At 37.8% G+C, this 25,448-nt stretch overlaps 1 protein-coding gene across 1 annotated transcript in view; it reads left to right on the top strand.

Annotated features, from left to right (window-relative positions):
• TMEM135 (transmembrane protein 135) overlaps positions 1-25,448 on the top strand; it is a gene marked incomplete at its 5' end in the record, with an annotated part of 145,436 nt that overhangs the window by 58,342 nt on the left and 61,646 nt on the right. Inside the window, one exon of the mRNA XM_009070356.1 lies at positions 16,773-16,794. Coding sequence (XP_009068604.1) covers positions 16,773-16,794 — 22 coding nt within the window. The remainder of the gene's footprint in view (positions 1-16,772; positions 16,795-25,448) is intronic.

The raw sequence follows: 25,448 nt of genomic DNA on the forward strand, positions 1-25,448 counted from the left end.
TCTCCCACTCTGAACCATGAAACCAATCTGTTCCTGTCGGTTACAATTTTAGGGAAACTAATTCTTTGTTGATGGAATCAGGTGAAAAATATGTGGTTCTGATTAGCAAACAGTATGTGGAGTTTCTTAAGGTCATGGAGAACATTCCTCTGGCTACGTGCATGTGTTCTGATGTGTGTATGTGACTATGGGTATATATGTTATATATGTGTCTTCCTGTATTAAAAATGATGGGCAGTTTAAATATACTTATTTTAAAATATTTGTACTATAATGGATAAAATTGTAATGTAATCATTAAATACATGTTTCTTATGGTAGAATAAATACTCAGTTTCATTGTGTCTGAGCTTTCAGAAACTCAATTTTTTAAACCCAGCAACCCCCAAAATAATATTTAGTATAACTATGTAACATAAACTCATATAATGAACCTTTTTGGAAGTAGCACTGTTTTCTGTAGGAAATATGTATTATTCAAGTGACTGCCTGGATAAAATAATGACCTTTGGTTTGTAAGTATCCTGCAGAGCTGCAAAAAGTAAACTAGTATCTGCAGTCTGCCTAATGGATTGCTCGCCACATCACTGCATGCAATTAGGCGTAAGTGATTTTTCTGCTCAAGACAGGCTCAAGACTGATTTAGCAATGAAACTTAATTACTGCTAGCCCTTAGAGAAAATGGCCCAACAAGGCTGAGATTGTTGGCTGGGCAGTGTGGGAAAGCCATTACTGAAACTCCTCCATTTTTGACTTTTTGTTAGCAGTACTTAGAGCACAGTTAACTCTCAGCTAAGCAGATATTCCCTCAAATGGTGTGTTTTTATTTCTCTCCCTTTGTTGCAGGCTAAAGAGAAAAATAATGAAACTTTGCAGGTTTTTAATAACAAGCATTCTGATCAAATCCAACTGCTTCAGAGTACAGATGAAGTTACTCTGTGCTAATGGAAATGAAACCTTAAAAATTAGTTCTCAAATGCCCATGTAAGTGTAAGGTCACCATTCTGGCCAGAGAGATCTCAGCCTAAAAGCTGAAGCTAAGTACATTAGTGCTTCTTGACAATTTAGTAAGCCATAGGTAAATTGTTTCATTATTTTGTACTCGGGTTATAGGAAAAATGCTGAAGGAAATGAACATTACCAAATAATGAATTGTATTAAAAAACAACTTTATATCAAAATTGCTTCATTTGAGTTTTTAGGAATGTGTTATTTTTAAAGGAAACAGGAACTTCAATTCTGTGACTCCGAGGAATACATCTGGAATAACAATTCAGAGGGACATATGGCATCAATTGGCTTATATTTTCCTATATGGGGGTTCTGATTGCAGTAAGAGGGAAAACCATTCATTAGTTGAGCAGGATTAAAAATACAAATGCTATTTTGCTTTGGATTTGTGTACCCTGTTGAAGAACAGTGAGAATGGAAAAGATGTGGAAGTTGAGCAAAGAAAATTGACTTGTCTGTTTATCAGCTGTGACAATAACTTGCTTTACCATTGTAGTACATTTTCCCCCTTAAGGTTTTAAATCCCTTACTCTTATCTCTTCATATAAAGAAATCTCATTCCCCTGTGGGATTTTAATTTAGGAAGAGAAGCAATATTGCAGTCATAATTTGTTCAATAGGATTGCCTCCTCAGTAGTCCTCAAGGTCTTGTTCCTGCTAACAGCTACAGATGTGTTTATCAATGGAAATATTCATGGTAACAAAACTACACGTGTGCCTTAATATTCACAAGAGCGTGCAGCAGGAGACACTAATTCCCAAGGGCACATTTAGCACATGCTCTAGTGCTTTACTCAGTAGGGAGCGAATTTAAGTGTGTGTATAGGTACCCTTGATTTCAACAGTATTTAACCAAGTAAGTGACTTGAGCTTTTTGCTGGACAGGAAATAATAATTTAAGCATGTACCTGAAGTTAATTTATTTTTTTTATCAGAACATTGAAAGACTCATTGGAATGAGCAGTCTTAGCCTTATATTTAGAATCCCTGGAATACTTACTAATTTTGTCTTATATTTACCATTCTTGGGATATTTCTCATTGTAATATAAAGGAATAAGCTCATTTTTGTTGTAGGAAACAGCCATTTAAAAAATGATGCTGAGATGTCTACTGAAGTGCATAAGTATAGCTTTCAATAATCTATTTTGTAGGTGGGTTTGTAGCAGCATCAGGCTGCAGAACTTACCAGTCCATCTCTTTCTATGCCTATTTTCAATTGCGTATATTTTTACTTGGAATTGCTCAGGCTGACATTTTCTAAGGCAGATCAGGATGTGCCCCTCATCTTCACTATGCAATCTCAATTCACCTCTTTCCATGAAGGAGGCTGAGGTCTTCTGCAAAACCCACCATGTGATGAAGTAATGAGAGGCACATGCACCAGAGACCTTAAATGTTACAGTTGCACCAGCAACTTGTGTCAGGAATCCCATGAACTTAGTAAGGGATGATTCCTGCTTCAAACAGTAAACTACCTAAATAAACTCGGGAAAAGGCTCGGAAAAAGTATAGCATTAACATCTCCTTATGAGGCTTGGATAGATAAGTGACTGTCTTGAAGTCCTACCAGTACGTGTAAAAAGTAAACTTCTTATCTCTTCACTACACAGGCAAAATGTCTTTGCTTATGTTGCAATAGGTCATGCAATAGCTGTACTTATTTCCTATGATAAACTAACGAATGGGATTACCTGCAGTGAAAGAGCACTTGAGACAAGTGGTCTCCTGCAGGTTTAGGTTCTGATGGAGTTGGGTCCAAGTGGTTTGACAACCTGTTCTTTAGAACAATCCTGTGATAAGGTGATGCTCAGGCCACCCTGTAAACTTCATGCTGCAAATTTGGGACTAATAATATTGTTGGGATATAAGATGAATCATATTCTTTGCCTGCCTCTTAAATTTGACTCAAGCTTGGAAGCTAAGCTTCCCTCCTAATAGGAAGAAAAGGTTGGTGTCTTACTGGGTTAAAAGTAACAGCCTTTCTGCCTCCTTTCCTACATTACTGAAGCATTAGTAACACAGGAAGAGGTGAACTGTGTTCTTTACAAAGCTCCTCTCTGGCAGGTGCTTTGACTCCCGTGCATGTGTTGGATTTTAAATCTCCGTTAATATGTTCGTAAGAAGATTTAAACATTTGTTTTTAATTTACTTCTCTGAATTCGCTCTGAACTGTGTCACACTGTGGTCTGTGCAGGATGGAACTGAACAGAGGCAGATGTGGAAATATTTCTTTTCAGTAAGTGTGTTTTGTACACATTGTACTCCTCTCCTGTAGCATTCATTGCTGCTTGTACGACTTTGTGTAAATTCAGAACAAAAATGTAGACAAATAAATTTCCTTGTGTCATCTGCATATCCTTGAACTCAGTTTCACTTTGAAAGGACTGTGAAGAGACCATGAGTGGGTGCAGCTTTCCAGCCATAAGGAAAGTGCTTGGAATTCCAGACATTTGGAATTGTGCACACACGTTTAATAAAACTTGGGTTGGTTTGTTTTGGTTTTTTAAAAAAATTAATTTGCTGAAACTTAGAACTTTTATGTAATCAGATCCTGCCTGTTTATCATGCTTAAATTGTCCTTCACTGGCTTTTTATTTGAATGGTAGTGATGATGAGTAAAGGAAAGATTGATTGGTAGCTGTTTCCATGTTCTTGGTAACCACCAAAGATCTTGAAGTTCATTGTCTTCTTTCATCTCTAATAGAAAAGAGCCATTTAAAAGCAGCAGCTGGTGAGCAGTGCAGTCTGGTAGAGGCAGTGGTTATCAAGAAATAATTTCAGTGTGAGACACTAAGTGTCTGTTTTACAAAACATGTTCTTCCAGCAGTGAACTGTATTTGTGAAACTGCCCTAAATTAGTACTTTTTTTCTCCCAATGCAAATTATTTCAGTTCCATTATATGCAGTTTCTACAAGCAGCATTTTGCATCAAGGTTCACAAAATGTTTGTGTTATTTTAACATGACAATGATATGGTAAATACTGTTCTAAGTAGTGGAACTTTGTACACAAAAGACAGAAATAAACCATTATGGTAAATTGTATTCATCATATTGGTGAAACTATTAAATGCAGTCTCAGTTGAGATTATCTACATGATGCTGTGAAATATCACTGAGTACTTTGCTGCCAATGTTGCAGACATGGTTTATATGGCAGTTGATCAGTTATTTCAGGAAATAGAAGATAATATTTTCAAAAATACACTGTAAAGATATTTAGTTTTATTGACTCTATTAAATGTTTTATCATATATTAACATTCCAGTACATGATATTAAGGTGTTATTAAAGTGCTGCTCAACAATGGTCATGGTGATGAATAGCTGCCTAGGAAAAGGTTCCTGTCTTGGTCACTTACCTCAAGGCATTTTTATGCAGGCAAACTTGCAATTTGAGGTTACATTCCTGATAGTGGAATGAAAAGGGATGCCTGTTCAGCATTTCAAATGATGTGCTTATGGTTGAAACAGAGAGAACAGTTTGTGCATTTGAAAGTTACCTCTTTGCATCTTCTCCCTTCACCATTTTTGTTTTCTCCAGTATTCAACAGCTGGATTTTTTTTAAGTTCTTACCAAGAAAAAGTCTTTGCCTATGAGTAGAAACAACCCACCAGATTTCTGCTTCTACAGCTTTATCCCTAAAGTGAGAACTGTGGCAGAGAGATGGGGTTAGAGAGTGCAAGCCTTGCTGGAGTGGTACTGGGAGAACTGGACCAGCCTGTTGAAGGGTCTCTTTGGACTAACTATCTGATCAGAAGACTGTGGGAAAAGTTGTCTGTGAGTTTGACATAATTTCTGTGCTGCCTGCTATTAAGATGTCTTCAGTCCCACAGTGCTGAATGTGAAAGGTTCCCTTAAGTAGGGATTTTAGGAGAACTAAACTTAGACAAAGCTGCTCTTGTTGCTGGAATACCTAATTCAGTCATTTTCCCAGTATATGCAAGAGTTCAGATTTGTCTCTATTAATTCCCTCAGGGTATCTTAAGGAATTCTTTTGCGAGATCTCTAAAAAGAAAGAATTGTGTCCCTGTTTCTGATGTTCTTATCTGGCATTATATGAAAGATTTGAAAATATACACATGAAACATTTGAAGATGTAGTAATGAACCAGGGTTGCTTGAATTTTTCTTTGACCTATTCCTATAACGTAGGTAGATTATAGTATCAAAATACTCTAGTAAATCACTTCATAATTAAATTCTCTGTTGATGTCTCAGGGGTTTGAAATTCCTTTGGGTTTTACCACCACCACCTTGAAGATAAGACCTGATTTGTCATGTTTTACATGATTGTAAAGTAGTTTCTGCTCAGGTGGCCTAAAACAAGCAGATGAAAATGGTGCTATATTTAGTGGAGAGAAAATACTTTAGAGGTTTTATTTTATGTATCCATTTGTCTTTTATTTTCAATAGATTTAGCAAAGTTACAGCCTTTCAGAATATCCAGGAATGTTTTTCCAGTTGTATAACTGTGTCCTGTTATTGATCAAAACCTTTCAGGTGCAAACATTTCTTTAATTGGAAGCAAAACCTCATTGCTAGAGATTCAGTACTTATTATAGGTAATACCTGAGAAGGCTCCTAATTTTATTATAAAAGCTTTCCAATAGAAGACACATTTTTCAAGACAAACCAGATGATAACTGAATTTAATTCTCAAGTATTTCTTTTTTATTTTTCAATTGCTTAATCTTGGGTATTTTCTGTCTTGGATTTATTTCTGTTTAAAAGCATAGGGACCTCAGGCCTCTTACATTAAGTCTTCTAGTATTAAGCCCTCATTCAGTTTTATTGTGGTATGTATGTGTTGTGAGTTTAGTTTTTGTTTTAAGAAGGCAAATGGTAATAAGGGTTGGTGATTTTTCCCCCCCCCCAAAACTTTTTATATCCGTTTCTCCCTTGGTAATAAGCCACAATATTGGTCAGTGTTTGAAGACACATTTGATTGCCCCAGTAGTGAAGTAGGTGTTCTAGGAATAGTATAAAATGCTGCCAGAAGTTCTGGAAGCAATCTGAGAATTCCTTTGATGTTATGATGTTTGTACATGGATCCCAAGCTTGAGGACCCTGTACAAGGCTCAGTTTAGTTTCTTGTTTTTTGCAGTTTAAACTGCAGCTCTTGAACACAAAGGAAGCAACAGAAAACCCCTAACATGTTGGGTTGTTGGGTTTTTTTTACAAAAGCAAGGCAGCTTGTAATTAGGGTTGAAAAGGACTCTTAATAGTGTACTAATTATTCCTCTTCCTTGTCCTGACAGGTTTAATTATTCCTAAATATCAGTGAGTAGACTGATGACTAGCCCAGAATTGACCAGCTCCACTGATGATGGGACAGTGGTAAAACTGTTCTTGTCATGTTTTGTTTGTCACATTAGTGACTTATTCTTCCTCAGGTAACCTGTGTTTTACTTAATGGTAAATAAGCCATTCAGACATTGCCTTTGATTTTAATGGGCCTTTTTTCAATTCCTCAGTCATCATCCTGGCTGCAATTTAGTGGGTTTAAATCAGTTTTACTGGCTGCAGTATTTCCCCTTAAAGTTCTAATCTAACTTTCTTTCCAACACATTTTAAGAAATTAAACTGGAATTGCCTCCTTCTTGTAATATTTTTCTTTCCTGGATTCCTGACATTTTTTATAAACTTGAAATAGCTCAACATGTTGAACTTTTCCATATTGTCTCTATCAATGTCTTCATCGTTATTTCCTTTTCCCCATTTGCTTCAGGAAACACATTTTTCATGTCACTCTCAGGCTAGGGAGTAGCTGATTTATATGCAGACCAAACCCTACCAAAACCCTCCTCTTTTATAATTTCCAGAAAAATTGAACTCCCTTTCTGCCTTCCTGTCAACCTTTTGCTGTCCTTTAGTGTTTTGTGTATTATAAGGGCTATGCTGTTACTAGGTCACTTCTGAGTGATTCATCTCATCTGATAAATAGCTTCTGGTTTTGTGCTGTTCTGCCTGGTTATTTCTGAAGGAATGTGGAAATACACAGGTTATCAGTTCCACTTTTTCCAGGGATTGAATAGCTTAATTCTGCATTAGTATTTGATTTATGGCAAGTGATAAGGAGGATAGGGCATAGAAGAGTGAGGAGGGGATACTCCTGGCTAAAAAAAAGAAGTCCTGTGTGAGTAAATGTAAGAAAAAAGCCTTACACAGTGGGAGAACAAAATGGAGTACTCTGTGAATCAGAATAGGTGATGTATTTTACTGAGTCTTCACGAACTTTTCCCACAGTGAACAGACTTTTGACCAAGCTGTGCTGTCCTTGTAACAGAAGCAACTGAATTGCACAAGATCGAAACAGCATCAGTGAGTGCAGCAAACACAGTAAATTGTGCGAGGGGATGGTCTCAGGTGTGTTCTGAGCTCACCTGGTGCTCCAGACTCTGTGAAACAGCCTGTGTCCCACTTGAAAGCTTTGTCATTACTACAGCTGAAACACAAAATTAGTGTGTTTGGTCTGAAGGTAGCATTTGCTCAAAGAAGTGGTGCTCTGATGTTCAGAAGGAGAAAACCAACAGAAACTTGATATAGTTTAGGGGTGCATGTCAAGTATGACAGGAGCCAACACGTCAAAGACACAGCTTATGAACTGAAATAATAGCATATTATGATCCCCTTGGTTGGCATCTAAAATACCTTTGTAACAGTAAAGACATATTTCAGGCCCAGGTCACTGCAGAAATTGGATGCACTCATCAGTAAAGTGGAGTAGAATCATAGAATCATTAAGGTTGAAAAAGACCTCTCTAACCACTAACCCAGCACTGCCAGGCCCACCACTAAACTACATTCCCAAGTGCCACATCCACACATCCTTTGAATCCTTCCAGGGACAGTGACTTCATCACTTCCCTGGGCAGCCTGTTCAAGGCTTGGCCACCCTTTCAGTGAAGAAATTTTTCTTTCTATACAATCCAAAACTCCTTTGGCTTCAGCTTGAGGCCATTTACTCTTGTCCTGTTGCTTGTTCTCTGGGAGAAGAGTCCAGCCCTGCTCACAAGAAAGCTGTTTCTTAATCCTCCTCCAGAAAGTTTTAAAACTAGTGCTACAAAGGCTGGTGCTTTTCCTTTACCCGAGCCCTCTTCTCTGTGTGAATCCCTTTGTGTATCTACTGACAGTATCTTTTCACCAGAGAGAATATACCCAGGTCTTATCTGTTCATGTTATCAATGTGTTGAGTTTCTTCCAATATTCCTTTTGTTTTTAGAGGGAGCTGGAATTGATACCAAGTAGGTAATCTAAGGTGTCAAAAACATTAATACCCACTGTTACTATGGGATAGCATAATTTTGATTGCATGAATAAAGTATCTAAAAGTATTTGCAAGATGTTTGTTTAAAAAATACTAGTGTGAGTACAATAGTTCATTTTTGTTCACCAAAACTCTTATATTTATTTTCAAACTTTCAACCAAATATCTATAACATGACTAATCTATTCAAGCATTGTCCAGATTAAAATTTTGTCTATAGTGGTATTGTATTTCTACAAGGTTTTTTTTTTCCCTGTAATTTGATAGCTGAAACTATCAGCCTGTGTTTTACACTGGTGTATACTTGCTTGAGTATGTGTAACCTGATCTGTTCATCTGAATTTTGGCTGTTCTGGGGCATGTGCTGCCTGCTTGGCTCTGCTCTGCCTTTGTCTCCCTTGTTTTCACTTTTGTAATGATTCCCTGCAGTCCGTGGTCATTAAGGTCCATGTGAGGTCAACCATACCTTGCAGATAGTGACAATAGAGCAAATAATGACAGATATGGAGGGGGGGGGTCACACGGTGTTTCCTGTTTCCTGTATTTAATTTAGGGGCCAGTGATTTGTGAGCGGAGTTTGGGTTGTCTTTAGGTTCAGATTTGAATCCCTGAATATTCTCCTGCTCCCAGCCTCTTTTTTTCCACTGTTGAAATAATTCCTTGAAAAGAAGCATGTTTGAGAATCTGCTGTCTTGTGATTGTGTCTTTTGTCATGTTTTATATGTATTTTATTTCTTTACTTTTAATGGGTATGTGTTGACGAGGCTGTTTCTGTTTAACTATCACCTGAACTTGGGTAGCGTGAAAAGGAAATTGGGTCCAGCTAAGGAATAATTTTAGTCCCTAATGACAGTGAGACCCTATGGAGGGAATACCAAATGTTTTCATCCAAAAAGGAAAGATGGCTCTAGGCTGGAAATACCTCTTGCAAAGTAGGAAGTGATACATAGATGTGGATGATTTGAAAGCTCAGAGGATTTCTCTGTCCGCCAGCTGATGCTAAGAAGTAATTTAATATTGCTTGTAGCAGTGCTAGAAGGTAGCAAGGCAGGCAAGTTATTCCAAAAAGAAAATGAAAGCAACAGTAACAACAAAAGTACCTCTTTTTCTAAACTTTTTAATAAGCCTGTTCTAAATTGTAAGATTATAGACTTCTGCATGTGCTCAGATGGACAGCTGTTGTTGGCTGCTGGAGCTCTTGGCCTCCCTATGAGAGCCCTTTGTCCGTGCAAAGGTGAGTGCAGGGGATTGTGGTGCTGTTGTGGCTGCTGTTAAGGAAACAAAGCTGAAATCCTTTTGTTACTACTTGGATTCAGAGAAATTACTAAAATCTCTGAAGTCCCTGAAAACAGTTTACTGAAAGATTTAAGGAGCATGTGTGAAATCGTTCCCTTAAATATGGAATAATGAAATTTGATGAGATAACCTAAGATGTCTTTTTTTTTTACCTCAGTTGTCTGTGTTATTCAGTTACCAGAAAGAGGTTTTAGTTTCAGGATACTTCCACTAAAATATGCTGAGATCTTTTTTTGGTTGATTGATTTATTCTTATGTGCCCTATTGGGAAAGAAAAAATCACATCGTCTGTATATGATGGATACCCTGATACGATGCTGTCTGTCATTTTGCAGTGTAGGATGCACACTCAAGCTATTTCGCAGGAAAGGCTTTTGAGACTGTTGAGGAAACAGGCCAGAGACACAATTACGCCAAAACTGCTGACTTTACAAAAAGAGTTTCCAGTGATAAAAGTATTTAAACTAAATGCAGTTTAATTTCAATTCCATTGCTGCAATTTGCAGGAAAGAAATTTTACCTTGAGTTTACTTTTTTTCTGGGCTTGAATTTGTTAACCCATTGATATAACAGCATAGTGAGTTGTGACACTTTGCTTAGCTCTTGTTTTTGACGTTAGTGATATAAAAGCGATACATTTGTGGTTTGAAAGAGAAGATTCTAGCATTATTACATTGTAGTTAGGTGTTCTCATAGCTCATTTATGCTGTTGAGTACAACTAATATCAGGATAACTTACTTTGATGGAGTAGTGAACTGTCCTCACAATTTGTTCCTAGTCCTGTTTTTGCAGAGCCTGTTAATGAGTAGCTGAGGGATAAAAAGGTATTTTCAGCTGATCATCCTGAGGATGTTTAGGTTGTTTGATTTATATTATAATCATATACCATCTTCAAAGTTTAAATAGTATTTTCTCAATATAATGCCATTTTGAATGCCATTTTACTTTATTAGCTGGCAGTTCATCTGCTCACACATCTTGCTTTGGGAAATTCAGTTTCTCTGTGGCAATATGGAAAATTGATCTTTTTTAATGGAGCAAATATTTCATGACTAGCTATAGGTACATTTCACCTTTTGCTGTACTGGTTTCAAGGTGCCTGTCCTGTAATCAAGAAGGCCTTTAACTGCTGAATCTTGACCAAATCATTTAGTCTTCTGCACCATTTGTGGGCTGTAGGTGCAGAAGATACAGAACACAATTATATTTCCTGATGTGTGGAGCCCTGTAATCTTTGCTACCTGAAGCTTGGTGTCTGTGCTTCAGAGTGATGCTTAATGAAACAGTTCAAAAGGGCAGCAGGTGTGTTCTGGAAAGCAGAAAGAAATCAGTTGAGCACTTTGCTGTTGTATTTGAAGATACTTGTGTCATTTTGCACAGTTCAGTGTATCGAGTGATTTCATGATGTGTTTTCTTTCACTTTTTCTCCTTGTCACAGGAAGTCTTTGTAGAGTTATTTCACTTGACTAGAGATTGTTCATCCTTTGCTGTCAACCAAACCAAATGTACTTGTGTTGTGGCTCACCAGGCAAGGCAGCATGAAGTGGACTCTGATGACATTTAAGACTAATTCAGTGCTTAGAATTATTTGAATGCAATATTTGAAAATGTGATGTTTTTGAAGATTCAAATCTATAGCATTATTTTTACAGGGAAGACTGTTTATAAAAGCAGCTAATCTCCCGTTAGTAACTTTTTCATGTTCCAGGTTGATAATTTTCTGGGTGCAACACCATACTCTTGGGTACAGGTGCTGCCTGCAGGTACCTCAGTGGTTTACATAGATATTTTCTAAACCCAGATCTTCATTAATTTCCACAGTAACAATTAATTTTCCTAAATGAAAATAATCTTTGCAGATGAATTGGCTTAGATCTTAATAACCAGCTCTTAGCTAGCTATGTGCTTTTAAAGAGTTTTTTGACTCTGTTTGTCAAGGGTGACAGTTATTTCTTTGAGTTCTTTTTTGTGTGCAGTTGTGATATTATTTGAATGTGTCCTCATTTGTATTTTTAAAAAGTAAAAAAAAAAGTCACAATATAATCAAGTACCACAGTACTTTTGAAGTTTTCTAGAAACAGACTTGAGAGATTTGGTAGACCAGTTAGCCCACATTATCTGTCCCTGCCCTTGTCTCCCCTCTCCACCTTTTCCTACTGGCCTGATACCACTGTGTGGATGAAATTTGCCATTGGAGATTTTACTCACCATGATGGGTGCCATGAAAGATGTCATTTGAGGGGCTGGGACAGCCCTTGTGGCAGCCCTACCTTCCAGCCCCCAGTGGGAGGTGCTGGGTGCAGGCAGACATCCCACCTTCCCAGGGAAGGGCAAGGGGTGAGGGAGGTGAAGGTGCAGAGCAGAATATAGCAGGGGTGTAAAAGAAAATTGAGATGTTTTCAGTTGTTTTGCTGTGTACCAGTTTTGAAATGTCATATTCTGTATTGGGATATTGCTGTGATATTCACAACAGAGTAATGCCTCTAGATGTAAATAAACATCTGTACCAGCTTTTATATATCTAAGAGAATATTTGAACAATGACCAAACCCCATAATCTTATATTAACCTTGTTTCACTTTACTTATGTTGTTATCTTATCTTTTTTTCTGTGTTGTGGTAGGAGTAACAGCAGCAGAAGGAATGGAAATTAATCTGCTTTCCTTGTATCCTCTGCTAGTGCCAAGACATTTTTCTGAGCCTATAGCTGTTGTGTGAAGGAGGTGATGGATTTTCTAACATTTAAATGATTGTTGGTAAAACAAATAAGACAATTTTGAAACTGCTGTGGGAAGGAGGAGTCTAATATAATGTAAAATAAATTAGTTTATCCTAATCAAGTTGTAATAAATGGAGGAAGAATGCATGTTGCTGGTGTATGAGCCTTTGCTTTGTAATCTTTTAAAACAAAGTATTTCAGTAAAACAATTTTATCTTTCTACTGATTTTTATATTATTTTTGAGCTGATCTTAGACCTGTTTATTAGGTCTAAGAATCTTACAGCTGAATAAAAACATAGGGAAATGTATTGTGACTCTAGCTGGAACAGTTTGTAATAGTGCTTCTCGTTGCTTCTGCTTAGCTTCTTCTCCTTTCGCTCAGTCTCCACATAGGAGGTGGTTAAAAGGACCAAAGAAGGGTCTCTTCAAAGCAAAATGAGTTGCTCTGTGATGCAGAGCTGTCACCAGCAGCCTGACCCTCTTCCCTGCCTTACTGCCACAATGCAGATGCTGAGCAAGAAGGAACCTCCAGCAGTGGGACAGAGTAGACATCTGTGGTGAGAACTTAAGTCCTTCCTTTCTCACGACACAGAAGGAGGCACCTTCTCAGGAAACTTCACTGAAAAGTAGTTCCATTGCAGCATGAGCTCCTTTGTCCGACATATAACACAATCTCTGCTTTCACCCCCTTCTAAACAGTTCTGATTCCATGTCTTTCCTAGCATGCTCACATAAATGTTAATTGTTAGAGCCCTTGTTACCCTGAGGAGCTGACTGTATCTTACGATGACAGCTAGTGTCAGCTGTACATTGTGGCAGCTCCTGTCTTGGGAAGTGAGAGGCATTTTAGCTTCCCATGCTATTCCCCCTCCTTACATTCTCAACGGGGTTCTTGCTTGCATAGAAATGCATGAAGTTCACAGTGTTACTGAAAACTTTGCCAAAATTGTGGAGAGGCACAGAAATACTGATGTTAAATGACATGATATGCTGGGTGCCAGGATTTATGCATAAACATAAGCATTTATAATCAATTAAAATATTTTTTCCTTAGTAAGCACCAAAATACCATTGTATATGTATGTATATATGAAGTACTTGTATTAGATGTCTGCTAGTTGTACAGCATTTTTAAGAAAAGACATCCACAATTCTCTGAGCATATTTTTAATGTGTATTTCTCCTGGCTTCCTCAGCCCCTTCCCTGCCCTGCCCACCCTCTCACCAGCAGAACAGGGAAGGCAGCTATGGGCTTAGGCATGTGGGACAGTAAACTGTTGATCCCAAAAAGTAAATATTTGTTGTAACTAATTTGCAGTAAATCTGACCATGCAAAAATTTTTAGTAATTTTAAAACTCGTTCATCTTGCTCTAATTATCAAGTGCACCGCTTAACGTAATAGTTAAGTGGTTGCAATAGCAGAAAAATGCTGCCATTTATTTCTGAATTATAAAAAATGAATTATTTATTTCCACTTCTCTAAACCTGTCCCTTTACTAGTTTTTTTATGCCTATCAGAAATTCACATTCTGCTACTGTTTAGAAATTTCTCTAGTATGAATGATTACTGAATGCAGTGGCTTTCATGACTCTGCCTTGCAGAGTATTGCACTTGGAATATTTTAATACATGTCCTTCACAGCAGCAAAATTATTTCAACACCTGTAAACTTTTAAAGACAAATATCTCTTGCAGTTCCTTTTTGGATAGTAAGGTAATATCTAACCTTGTAATTCCTCAGTGGTTATGAGCTCTGGAAGAAAAAGAGACAAGCAGAAATTCTCATGGTGGAGATGAAATCTTCGATGCTATTTGTAACATGAGCTAAGGAGTTATGTTCAGAAGCCTAATACGAGACATCTGCACAGACTACTAAGAAAATTTATGGGTTTTTTAGTGTTTGCTACATTTGTAATGCTCTTGTAGGGTAAGTGATTAAATTTTGACTTACATACAGATTTAATATTTAGAGGTTTTTGTAGTTTTCATTTGCAGTGTTGTATTTCAAGTATATTTCTAATTCTGCATTTCCAGTGTATCCTAATTTGAACAATTTACAACTAATTCACATTTATTCATCAAAGTTATAAAGATGGGAGGTTCTAATGATGCTATTTGGATTGACTCTGTTGTTAGTATGAGACTGTGATTTGACCTTGGTGTGGCTTAAGCTGATTTGGGCAGGTATGAACCCTATTGCCATGGACCAGGTCTATGATCTGTTTTTCTGTGCAACTCTGTGCCAGCAGAAGACACATGCCAGTAGCCAGAAAAAAAATATTTAAAAAAAAGGTGCTGGAGGAGGAGCATTGACTATGTGAGCTGATGTTGTCTGAAAGCAGTTCATGAAGCTCCAGCCTGGAACTGAGTGCATGGGCCAGCGATGGGCAAACCTGCACAGCCAGACAGGTAGCCATCATGAAGACCATGCCACCTTGCAGTAGTATCACAGTGACCAAATCTTAGGCTTTCAGTGTAGGCTTGAAGTGTAGATTCTTAAATTTGATTCAGTACAGTCCAGTGGTATAATACAAAATGTTTGCATGTATTGGTGATGAAGATCCTGGAGCCCACAGGATATAGTAGCTATAAATATAATTACATATACTTGTAGGTACATATCTGAAAATTTCAAATGGTAGTAATTTTGTAGGTTGTTTGTAGTTCTTGAGTGAATGAATATTTAAAACAGCAAGGACAGAGCCCTGTATAGCATTTTAGCATTTTGGAGGACCAAATTCAACTAAATGGGCTTATTTCAGGTATTTCAGAAGTGTTTTACTCTGACTTAACACAGTGAATTTAAAGAAACGTGGGAAAGTTTGCTCCTTGTAGATCATATATTTTACAGCTATTCCTGGCATAATTTAGGATAAAGTTGGAGCTATGTGTAGAGCAAATGCTAAATTGTACTTTTCTTAAAAATTGAAATTTCTTGAGAGCGTGTGTATAGATTTGGTGGTGTAATCAGAAGCATTGCATGGTATTTAGGGTGTTGTTTGATGTAAAGTAACTTTATTGTGTCGAGACTAAGCTGGATGTATAGCATGTTAACTGTAATTATTTTCAGTGGTTTTATTGAAAAATAGCAGACCAAAGGGAGGAGATGGCTTCCATGTGCAGTCAGAAAGTTCTTCTGCTGGTGGTGGCACTAATTGTGGCTTCTGCCCACCACCCAGCTGCCAATTTCTGTGGGTCTTGCAGGAATGTAATTCTGAGCTGTGCAGCTTTGGTGAGTTTGATTAAAACCAGATGATACGTTCTAGAGGTAGGGGATTGACAAAGAACTCTCATTTCTTTAGGAAATTAAATGCCAAAAAATAGAAATCTTTATCATGTGTAAGTTTCTTAATTGCCCAAAGTTGACTATAAACTTAGTGTCATTACCTGGTCAGAGAGAGAAAGCTAATTGTAGGGCTGCTTTGGGTTCTGGAATTAAGAAATGAGGATCATTTCAGCTAATGGGAGAAAGCTGGCAAGAACAAATTTTGAATGAAACAAAATTGCAGCTTCAAGTGCTTGAGAGAATATTATGTGCCAGTTGAAGTCTGTATCAGAAAGGCAGTTTCCAAGTGCCTGAGCACCATGAAGAAGTGCATGGGATTGTGTGACTCCACTTCATGTCCAGTCACTCTCGCAGTGGGAATCTGTCGAGTTGTTCTTGTGTCCTCTCTTACTGCATGTCTGTCTTACTCCTGGTTCTCAGACAAAGACAACCTGGGTGTTCAAACAGAGCTGGACATACACTTTTTCTGACTGATAAATGTTTTGAGTTTATTTTATGGAGAATTTTCAGGATTCCTTGTTTTGTTTCTACCTACAAAGGCTTTATAGTTCACAAGTAATAGGAAGCCTTTTGAGATAGGGAATTTCTTCTTGCGCTACTTGATTTATTCATGTGAAAAGTTTTTATTAGTAAAATTCTTCACTTTCAGAAGCTTGTAGAGAAATTTTTTGGCAACAACTTTTTTATTTTGGGACTACTGGAAAAATACCATCAATAAAACTGCAGGTATTCCCTGGCAATTAGAAATTAACTAAAAAAATCTGCCAAATGGCTGTTGGTTATTCTCTTAAAATACAATAATGAAAATCAAGGTTTCAAGAGTCATTGAAGCTGTTGTCCATCCAGATGGGCCTAATGGCCAAGACTTACCCTGCTGAGGGTGTGTTGATTTTCCCAAGAGGCTTCCAAAATCAAAGTGAATCTAGAAACCAAAAAAAGCCCCCAAACCTCCAGCTGTCTGAGTATTCAAGTCTCGATTGTGGTGCATAAAGCTGAGCTATGTCATGAAACGGGAAATGAACTGAAAATATGGCAGTCACGGTGCTTAAAGCTGAGCTATGTCATGAAATGGGAAATGAACTGAAAATATGGCAGTCACATTCAGTACATTTCTTCTTGTGTGTAAACTGAGAGTTTACCATATCTCATGGCAAAAGTCTTCTCTTGTGGGGACTAATGGATGAAGCTGATAATTTTTTCCATTATTGGTCAGAATCCAAGTGTAACCTTTCAAAAGCAATCCATGTGACAGTGGTTTTGTAAATGTTTGAATGTACCAGTGCCGTTTACCAGTGTATAGTTCTGGGAGAAGGGAGCTTGGCTCTGTGAGGAAGTGTGTGTATGCTGTGCCGTCATGCACACTCTGCAGTAGCACTGAACATGACTCTACTAATAACACCAAGTCTCTAACTTTCATGCTTGGTTGTTTTGGGTTTGTTTTTTTTCCCATTCTGCTAAATGCAAAGAAGATGCATTGAAGAGTTACGCTCAGAATACAGACACGATACTTGGACTTTCCCCTCCCTTGATCTTCCTGAAGTATCTTGGTAGTCACTGGAGACCTACTCACTGACTTCAGTTCGTTTGTGGGTATTTCATTTTAGTCCCACTACTGAGTGATAACTATTAAAATGAGTTGTCTCTAGGGAAACATCATATCTTTCAATTCTGTTTATTTTCTTTAAATTGTAGGTTGCTCACAAGATACCCTACATATTTTATACTGGGTGCTTGAGTCCATGGTATTGTCCAACCAGATGAGTGGGGAAAAAATGAATATGCTTAACTTAAATGCATCTTACAGTCAGAAAAAAATAAAGAATTTTTTAAATGTTATTATCTTCAGTACACTTGTTGTGATTCATTCCAAGTATTTTGCTTTAGGAAGGTAGTTTCTTGTTCTAGTGATGCGTTGCTTTGAGTGTCCTTCTGCCATTTTCTTCCTCTTGTAATTATTACTAAGCCATATAAGTACTTTTGTTTTTGTTCAAGAAAGAGCAACACTCCCAAATAATTGATGTCTCTGTAGCCCTAAGGTATTGTACTTGCCTACTCTGTATATCTATTTTTGTGTGCATGCATGCTATTTTTCCCTAATTAGATGCTGTTTGAAATGAGAAGGCAGCTGTGTGGCAGCCTAACAGAATGGTGGTTTTACAGCTAATAATTGAGGGTTGAGGTTTTATAGCCTGGGATGTAACTTGGAGATGTGGGAGTACCAGAAGATGCAGAATAGGATTGGAAGTGTGTCCCTATTGCTCAGTGTCAGAGCTACCTGTGAGTTGTGTGTCTAACAGTTGATTAGTTTTAGAAACAAGCCTGGACCAGCTCTTCCATGATAGACTAGAGAAGCTCTCCTTTACTCTATAAGGAAAGTACAATAGTGAGGTGCTGCAGTTTCATTTGGCAGCTACTATTTTGTGCTTCATGCTCTCAAGCGTTGTGCATCCTTGAAGGCAGTAGACTCTCCTCAGGAGCTTTCAGAAAGGCTGTTCCAGGGCTCCATTACAGTATACTCTTGTTTGCTCTGGTTAAGAATATGAAAAACAAGGGAAGAGACTTGACAAATGTTTCTAGAGAAAACAAATGAAAGATGATGAAATACTTAATTATATGTGTGTGTGTGTGTGTGTGTGTGTGTATATATATATATACATGGAATTTGTGAGCTCGAAAATCAGGAGCTTAATTTTCTCTTGGAATTTGTGAACTCGAAAATCAGGAGCTTAATTTTCTCTTTTATTCTTTCATGCTCTTCTAAGACTTGCAGGTGCTCCCCATCTTGGTTCAGTTACTGTCTGCATTTCCCAATTGTAATCAGTTAATCATGACTAACAGTCATCATGATAACAGTGCTTTAACAAGCATCTATATCATCTCTTGTTTAATAACACATACTCGTGTTTTGATCTTATCAGCCTAGAGATTGCTTGAGGCTTGCTGGCTGAAAAAAATCAGGAGCCTCTAACAGCTGAAGTGTTGTAGGTGTAGCTGAACTGGCCCCGTGCCCAATAAGGATCTGACAAATTGTTTTCTACATTTGCATAAAGGCTGTCAATTTTAAAGCAGCAGCAATATAGCATTGCTTCAAAAGTTACTTAGTTTTGACTAAAAAAATAGTCATTATATGAATGACCAAGGTTATGACAAGAAACCAATACTTCTGATAGCTCATGAAGTTCTCCCCAGATTTCAATTAGAGAAGGAGATAAGGTGTTATAAAGGTATTGATTTGAGAGGCTAGACTACAGAAATAAAGGTAAAACATTGCATCACTTGAAATGACCAGATTTCAGGATTTCCAACTGGCATGTGTCTCTTGGGATCACTAGAAATTGGTGATGGACAGCCACCATTTCACCTAAGTCTTATGCTTCCGTACAAAACAAATTGCACGTTTTCAGCATAAAATGCTTTTGTTTTAAAAACTTTATTAATGACATTTTTGTGCAGGAGTTGTGTGGCTTCTTTAATAAGCAGTGGCAACACTGAGATTTGAAAAGCTAATTTTTGCTGCTTACTGAAACTCTTAGGAACAGAGGGGTGTTCCAAATAGAAAGATAAGGGATTTTATAAAGAGATTTAAATAGAAATTAAAAAAATAATTATATCACAACTTTTAATTAGTGTGTAAAAGAAAACAGTTATTATATGACTTCACAGTAACCAGACAGTGCCAAACTCTGTCTGTAGTTAGCTATACCCAGCAGGTATGGACAATAATATTTGGTGATGGTTACATGTGCTTTGTTAGAGCTGTGACAAATCTTGGACTCAGAGTCTCAGTTGTTCCAGCCTTGTACATGCCTGAGGAAACTCAAAGCACTTTGTGTTCTCCCTTGACTCCTTCAGTCTCCACAGGGGATTCAAATACAAGCTCCATATGGCTAAATATAGAGGGGGTTATTGAAAACACCCTGGCCCTATATAAGGCACTGTTTGGTGCTCTGAGGTGCTGTCTGTGAAACAGCACTGGAGAGCTCCTTGGAGAGGAGCGAGGAACTTGGAGACACAAAAAGCTGGAGGTTTACAGTAGGGCTGGAGCTGCTGCTTGTTTTAAGGAGTAAAAAAAAAAAAAAAGCAAATAGTTGAGTTTTTCCACATCACATTTTTTAAGAGTAAAAATTTGTAACCGCTGTATAAAGCTCCTAGTTATATATATCCCAGTTATATACCTTACTTATTACTTGTTGTCCCAGTTATATACCTTGCTTGTAACTTTTGGAGGAAATTGGCCCAAGTAATAATTACTGGAGGGGCTTCTTTTAACTGGGTTTTTAATTTTCCATGATTTTTACCAGGATAATTTCCCTCAGGCAGACCTTAGTGCCAGTTCTTTTTTCTGTAGCAGGAGGTCTCCAGAAGCAGGAGTAGTAACAGAAACAGGAGTAGTAACTTTGTTTTCATCAAGTGTGGCTGTAGCTCTTGCGTACAAAGTGCTTGATCAAGAGGTGATGTGTTTCAGTTTTCATGAATACACTTGAAGTCAAGTGTTGATATGCCAGTGGTTGAAGCATCCTCAGGTCATCTGTGAGCTATTCAGTGTTGAACTGTAGTTCTGACACTTTGGATGCTTCTACCAGCTAATGTCACTGGTCTCTCTCCTTTTACCTCCTCCTGTCTTCATTTACGCAGATTATATGTATCTTCAGTGCTCTTCCTTTCAATATTACTTTATCACAGACATCAGTCCTACTCTTTATTCTGACTGTGTGGGAGAACCATTAGCCTCTGGTCAGAGACTCTTTGTATCCCAGGAAATCTGACTATAATGGAAATGCTTAAAGAAAATACACTTAACCTTAGGATTGGGTAATGTGCAGAAAAAGTCTGAATACATGAGATTCAAGCAGTTTTAATAGTTTGAACAGTGTTATTTTTCTTTTTTCTGGTCCAAGATTTTTATCTGACTGTGAGGGCAAGTCATTTGTGAACTGCTGCTGCTGGTGTTACTGGGTGTGCTGGTAACTGCTTTCACCCAAAGCTTTTAGTTTTGTGCTCAGTGCTGGGTACTGGTAGATGTCACTTCCTGATGCTGATTATATAAGGGCTAACCATTCCTGGAAAGAAATAAATACTGGCTTTATCAGCCACCAGATATCTGGAAAAAAGTACCTCTTCAGCAATTTTCCTCTTTTTTTTTTAAAATAAAGTTTTAGCATAGTACAGTGAAGTATAATGTCATTAATTTAAATTACAATGCTTACCTTCCACAGCAAATCTTCTAACCTGTCCTGGAGCATAGGGATTTTTCCTTGTAACCTATATGCATCCCTTCACAGATGTTAAAATATTTAGAGTGTATCATTCTTATTAGCAACATGTAGGTTTTCTACTTGTACCTGTTTCTGCAGCTGGAAAGTTTCAAGGTCTGTGTGTTGCCAAGCACAATTTGTTGACCTTCTATCCTAAATCAAATAATGAAGGACTCTGCAAGAAAAATCCCAAGTGAGACTTCCTGCTCACTGGATTATGAGGCTTAAATTCTCTTAATGTTTAGAATTATATTTCTGTAGGCCTTAATATTTTTTCTCTTTTTTAATATAGTTGTTTCTAAATCTGAAATAGGTATTGCATATTGTCCTGAGGATGCTACAAAAAAGTCTGTAGAATGGGGAAAAATTTTAAAAAGGCTGATTTTGAAAGTCATTTAGTTTTGGAGCATGGTGACCCACTGCCTTCTATTCTGCCTTATCCTTACTGCTATGATAAGACAGTCCCTGGGCTTTCGGTGTTGGGCAGTGCATTTCATGTTGAAGAGTCTGGTTTAGCTGCACATCTTGCTGTCCTTCACTTGTGTAAATACTGGAGAGACGGTGTCAAACATGCCCAGTGCATTTCTTAGAGATGTTTACCTCTACTGATCTCCTTTATCAGAGGTTTTTAAGATTCCACAGTCTCATAGGCAACTTGTTCTGGTGTATCACTACCCTGGAGAGAGAGCTCTTCCTGTTATCTAACCTATGCTGTCTTCACTGTAGGTTTAAATCTGCCTTCCTTCTTCTGTACTTAATGAAACAGATTTGTCAGTATGTGATAATTATATGGAAAAGGTTGTGATGTTTGTCTCTAACTACCTCTTTTATAGTTTCAGCAATTTCCCAACAATCATACCCTACATGCCTATTATTTCCATTGTGATCTTCTGGACTGCTTTGTTCTGTCTATACTTTTCTTTAACAGTAGTGCCCCCAACACCTTATTTTGGGGGTGTTGTCATTAGTGTAATTTCTTACCTCTGCTTCTAAAAGAGGCTGTAATATTTTACAGCGCTTTCCACAGCATTGCATTGCATGTGTCGGCTCATTTGTGTCTGTGGAATTTGTTATACTCTTGCCTACACAGTTGTTTCTTGTTCTGGTTTTTATGTATGTGATTTCTCCTGCCAAGTATTTCATATTTGTTTTTGTTGAATTTCATGTAGTTGACTTTGGGCAATTCAATCACTTTCCATCATTTAAATTATTATTGGAGAGGGAAGCAAGACTTCTTTGGTGACCTTACTTGAAATGCCTTTTAGTTTGATAGTACTGCTATGAGAGTTTTCTCTTGTAGTGTTTTTGAGCAGCTCTGTGCCCACTTAATTAACATAAGAAAGTGCCACAAAGGTGCATTAAAGTTCAGATAAATTACACCTACTTCTTTCCTTAAAACGCCTGTCAAAAAAGAAAATTGCAGTAGTTTTGATTTACTTTTTTATTGTATTGGTTGTTTCTTATTGTTTTGTGATCTGGATGATAAAAAGTTGCCAGTTTCAAACAATTTATTCTAGTATCATTGTGTATATTAGGAGGAATCTGGTTAATCACTGGTGGTCTGGTTTACAGTCTAATATTAGAAGTGATCTGGTTGACAGTCTGGTATTCCCTGAACTTCTCATTTACAAAAATTTGTATCAGTTTCCTCTTTTCAACATGCCCAGAGTCTTCCAAGGTCTTATTTTCAAGTTCTGGACAATATTTGGAAATCATAGAGGCTGATTAAACAAGGCCTTCAAGTATTTTTAGTTTCCTGATTTTGTTAAATAGAATACAGATTCATAGAATTACAGAATTTTAGGGCTTGGAATGGACCTTATAGATCATCTAGTCCCAAACGCCCTGCCATGGGCAGGGACACCTCCCCACTAGACTAGGTTGCTCAAAGCCTCATCCAACCTGACTTTGAGCACTGCCAGGGTATAGACAAAGCCAGATTATAGGCAAAATAATGATAGGTGGATGGTGAGGTGGATTGAAAACTGGCTGAACTAAACTGACAGGCTTGAAGGGTTGTGGTCAGCAGCACAGAGTCCAGCAGGAGGCCAGTCACTGGTGATGGACCCCAGCAGGCCATACTGGGGTCAGCAGCATCTTTATTAGTGACCTGTATGAGTGGGCAAGAGGCTTTAGCCCCAGCAGCTTTGCATGTGATAGAAAACTGGGGGGAATTATTGCTGTATGAGGTGGCTGTGCTGCCATCCAGAGGGACCTCCATAGGCTGGGATAGGAACCTCATGAGGTTCAACAAATGGATGTGCTAAGTCCTGCCCCTGAGGAGGAACAGCCCCAGCCACCAGTATATGCTGGGGGTATTTGGAAAGCAGCTTTGCAGAATAGAATTGGTCCTGGTGGACACCAGGCTGAACATGAGCCAGCAAAGGGCCCTTTCAGCAAAGGAGGTCATTGCCAGCAGGTTGAGTGAGGTGATTGTTCCCTTCTACTCAGTGCTGGTGAGATACATCTGTAGTGCTGTGTCCTGTGCTGGGTTTCCCAGTACAAGACAGACATGGACATCATGGAGAGAAGGGCTATGAAGATGATTAAGAGCTTGGAGCATCTCTCATACAAGGAGATGCTGAGAGAGCTGGGGTGCTTTAACCTGGTGGAGGAAGAGCTCAGAGGGCATCTTAGTGATGTGTATAAATACTTGTCAGGCTGTTATCAAACTTACTGGGAAAAAAAAAGGTAAAAAAGGAATAAAAGAAAAAAGGGCAAGAAAAAGTCTGTTTAGTGAAGTGAGCAGTTTTAGTATGCAAAGGCATACTTGGTTTCTTTATTGTTGGTTTTGTTTTGGTACTCTCCCACCCACCCCAGACAGGGATGCTATTTCTCACTTATTTCCCAATATTGTTGCTCAGGCTGTCAAGCCTTCCTGTCCCTTCTGTCTCTCAGAAATAGCACCCAGAGAATTAATGGTGCTTGCTTGACTGATTAAATACAGTTTGAACTTTGGAGGATTAGGGCAGATCTTTATAAATAGAACTTGGGTTTAAACGTAAGTCTGCTTTTGCTGCTAGTTTGAACTGAAATATACTATTGCTGTCACTTTGCCCTAATGATTTAATATAAAATGATTTCAGATGTTCACATTTTTAATGCAGAATAGTAAAATACAATAGTACTGATGGAGAAGGAAAAAATGGGTAACTTACACAGCCGGAGTTTAATGTCTCACGTGATCTAATTTTAAGTCATGCCAGAGGACTTAGAAAAAGGAAATGGTATCATTGTAAGATTTATTTTTTTCTCTGAAAGTCATTGTAAACATTTTCTTTTCAATTTTTTATCACACTTTCTGATCTGTATTAGCATGCAGCAACCTACCGTTCTACATTTATAACCTTCAAATGCACCTCTGCCAGCATTTCCATTTCTTCTCACATAACCTCTCTGTATCGTCTCATGATCAAAACTTCTTCAACCCTTGAAAATAAGTGCAAGTATTCTGTATCCTCTCATGATCAAAACTTCAACCCTTGAAAATAAGTGCAAGTATTTTCTGAAAGGCTTGCAGTATTTCTGTAAGGTTTTTGCCTCCTGAATGATGGTATGAATATGGGCTGCTATATCTAGACCAGAACAGTACTTTCTCACTCATAAGCTCTATCTGGCAAAGATGGTTAAAGCAGGTTGTTATTTTAAAGCCTGATGTAGTTGTTACTTAAACAGGTGCATTTACTAGCAGTTCTACAGTCAAGGTACAGCAGTTTGTTGGTATCTTGAGAAGGATGGACTTATCCTTTCTGCCTGTCTCTGCTATTGGCTTGGAGGTCTCTTTTCTTTTTGCCTGTGTCTGCTCTGGTGCATTTATACCCTTCCAGTGATCTCCTTATCTCAACAAATTGGCAGAAAACTCTATAAAGTCTTGATTTAATTGTTTTCCTCCATGAGTTCATTTTCTTCAGCATTTGAGTCCCTGTGCAGGTTATGAGGAGGAGGTAAGAGCACTAAGCCCCACAGAGAGGATGAGAGGAAGAAGTAGATGTTCTCTTCTGTGTACTGGAGAGCTGCTAAGTTTGCTCAATGACTCTTATATGATCACACTGATAATATAGAGCAAGATGGGATTTTTCCAAGTGAGTTTAACACTAAGGTAAACTACTAGAAAGGATACTCTTAATTGGGAATGGAATTATCTGTTCTTAAACTTGCTGGAAAGCAGTTCAGTAGCAGCAGCTGTCGATACAGGCATCTTAAATGCTGGGCCTTTTAAACTGAAACCAGCAATATGGTATTTGAATAAATCATCAAAGCAAAGACTGACAAAATATAATGTTTAAATTTCAGTTCTAGTATTTTATTGTTTAATTTCTGTTGTTTTATAGTTATTTTATTACTTATTTTATCCCAGACTATTTAAAGTGGTACTGTTTGTAGTGTCTGTTGTTCCACTAACCTTGTTTGGTTTTCATACTCTTTTTTAGCTTCTACAGGAATGACACAAAGTCCACTAGAAACAAGACAAACCATTTTAGTGGATTCAGACAGCTTTCTCTCTGGTCCATCAAGCATATAAAAAAATAACATGTAACTTCTGTGATAGCAGTTGTAAAATCTTCATGATCCAGAACATGCAGTAGCAGAGCAGTGTTTTATGTAAT

The sequence above is a fragment of the Acanthisitta chloris genome, unplaced genomic scaffold, assembly GCF_000695815.1.
Source record: "Acanthisitta chloris isolate BGI_N310 unplaced genomic scaffold, ASM69581v1 scaffold590, whole genome shotgun sequence".
In the NCBI taxonomy this organism is placed as follows: domain Eukaryota; kingdom Metazoa; phylum Chordata; class Aves; order Passeriformes; family Acanthisittidae; genus Acanthisitta; species Acanthisitta chloris.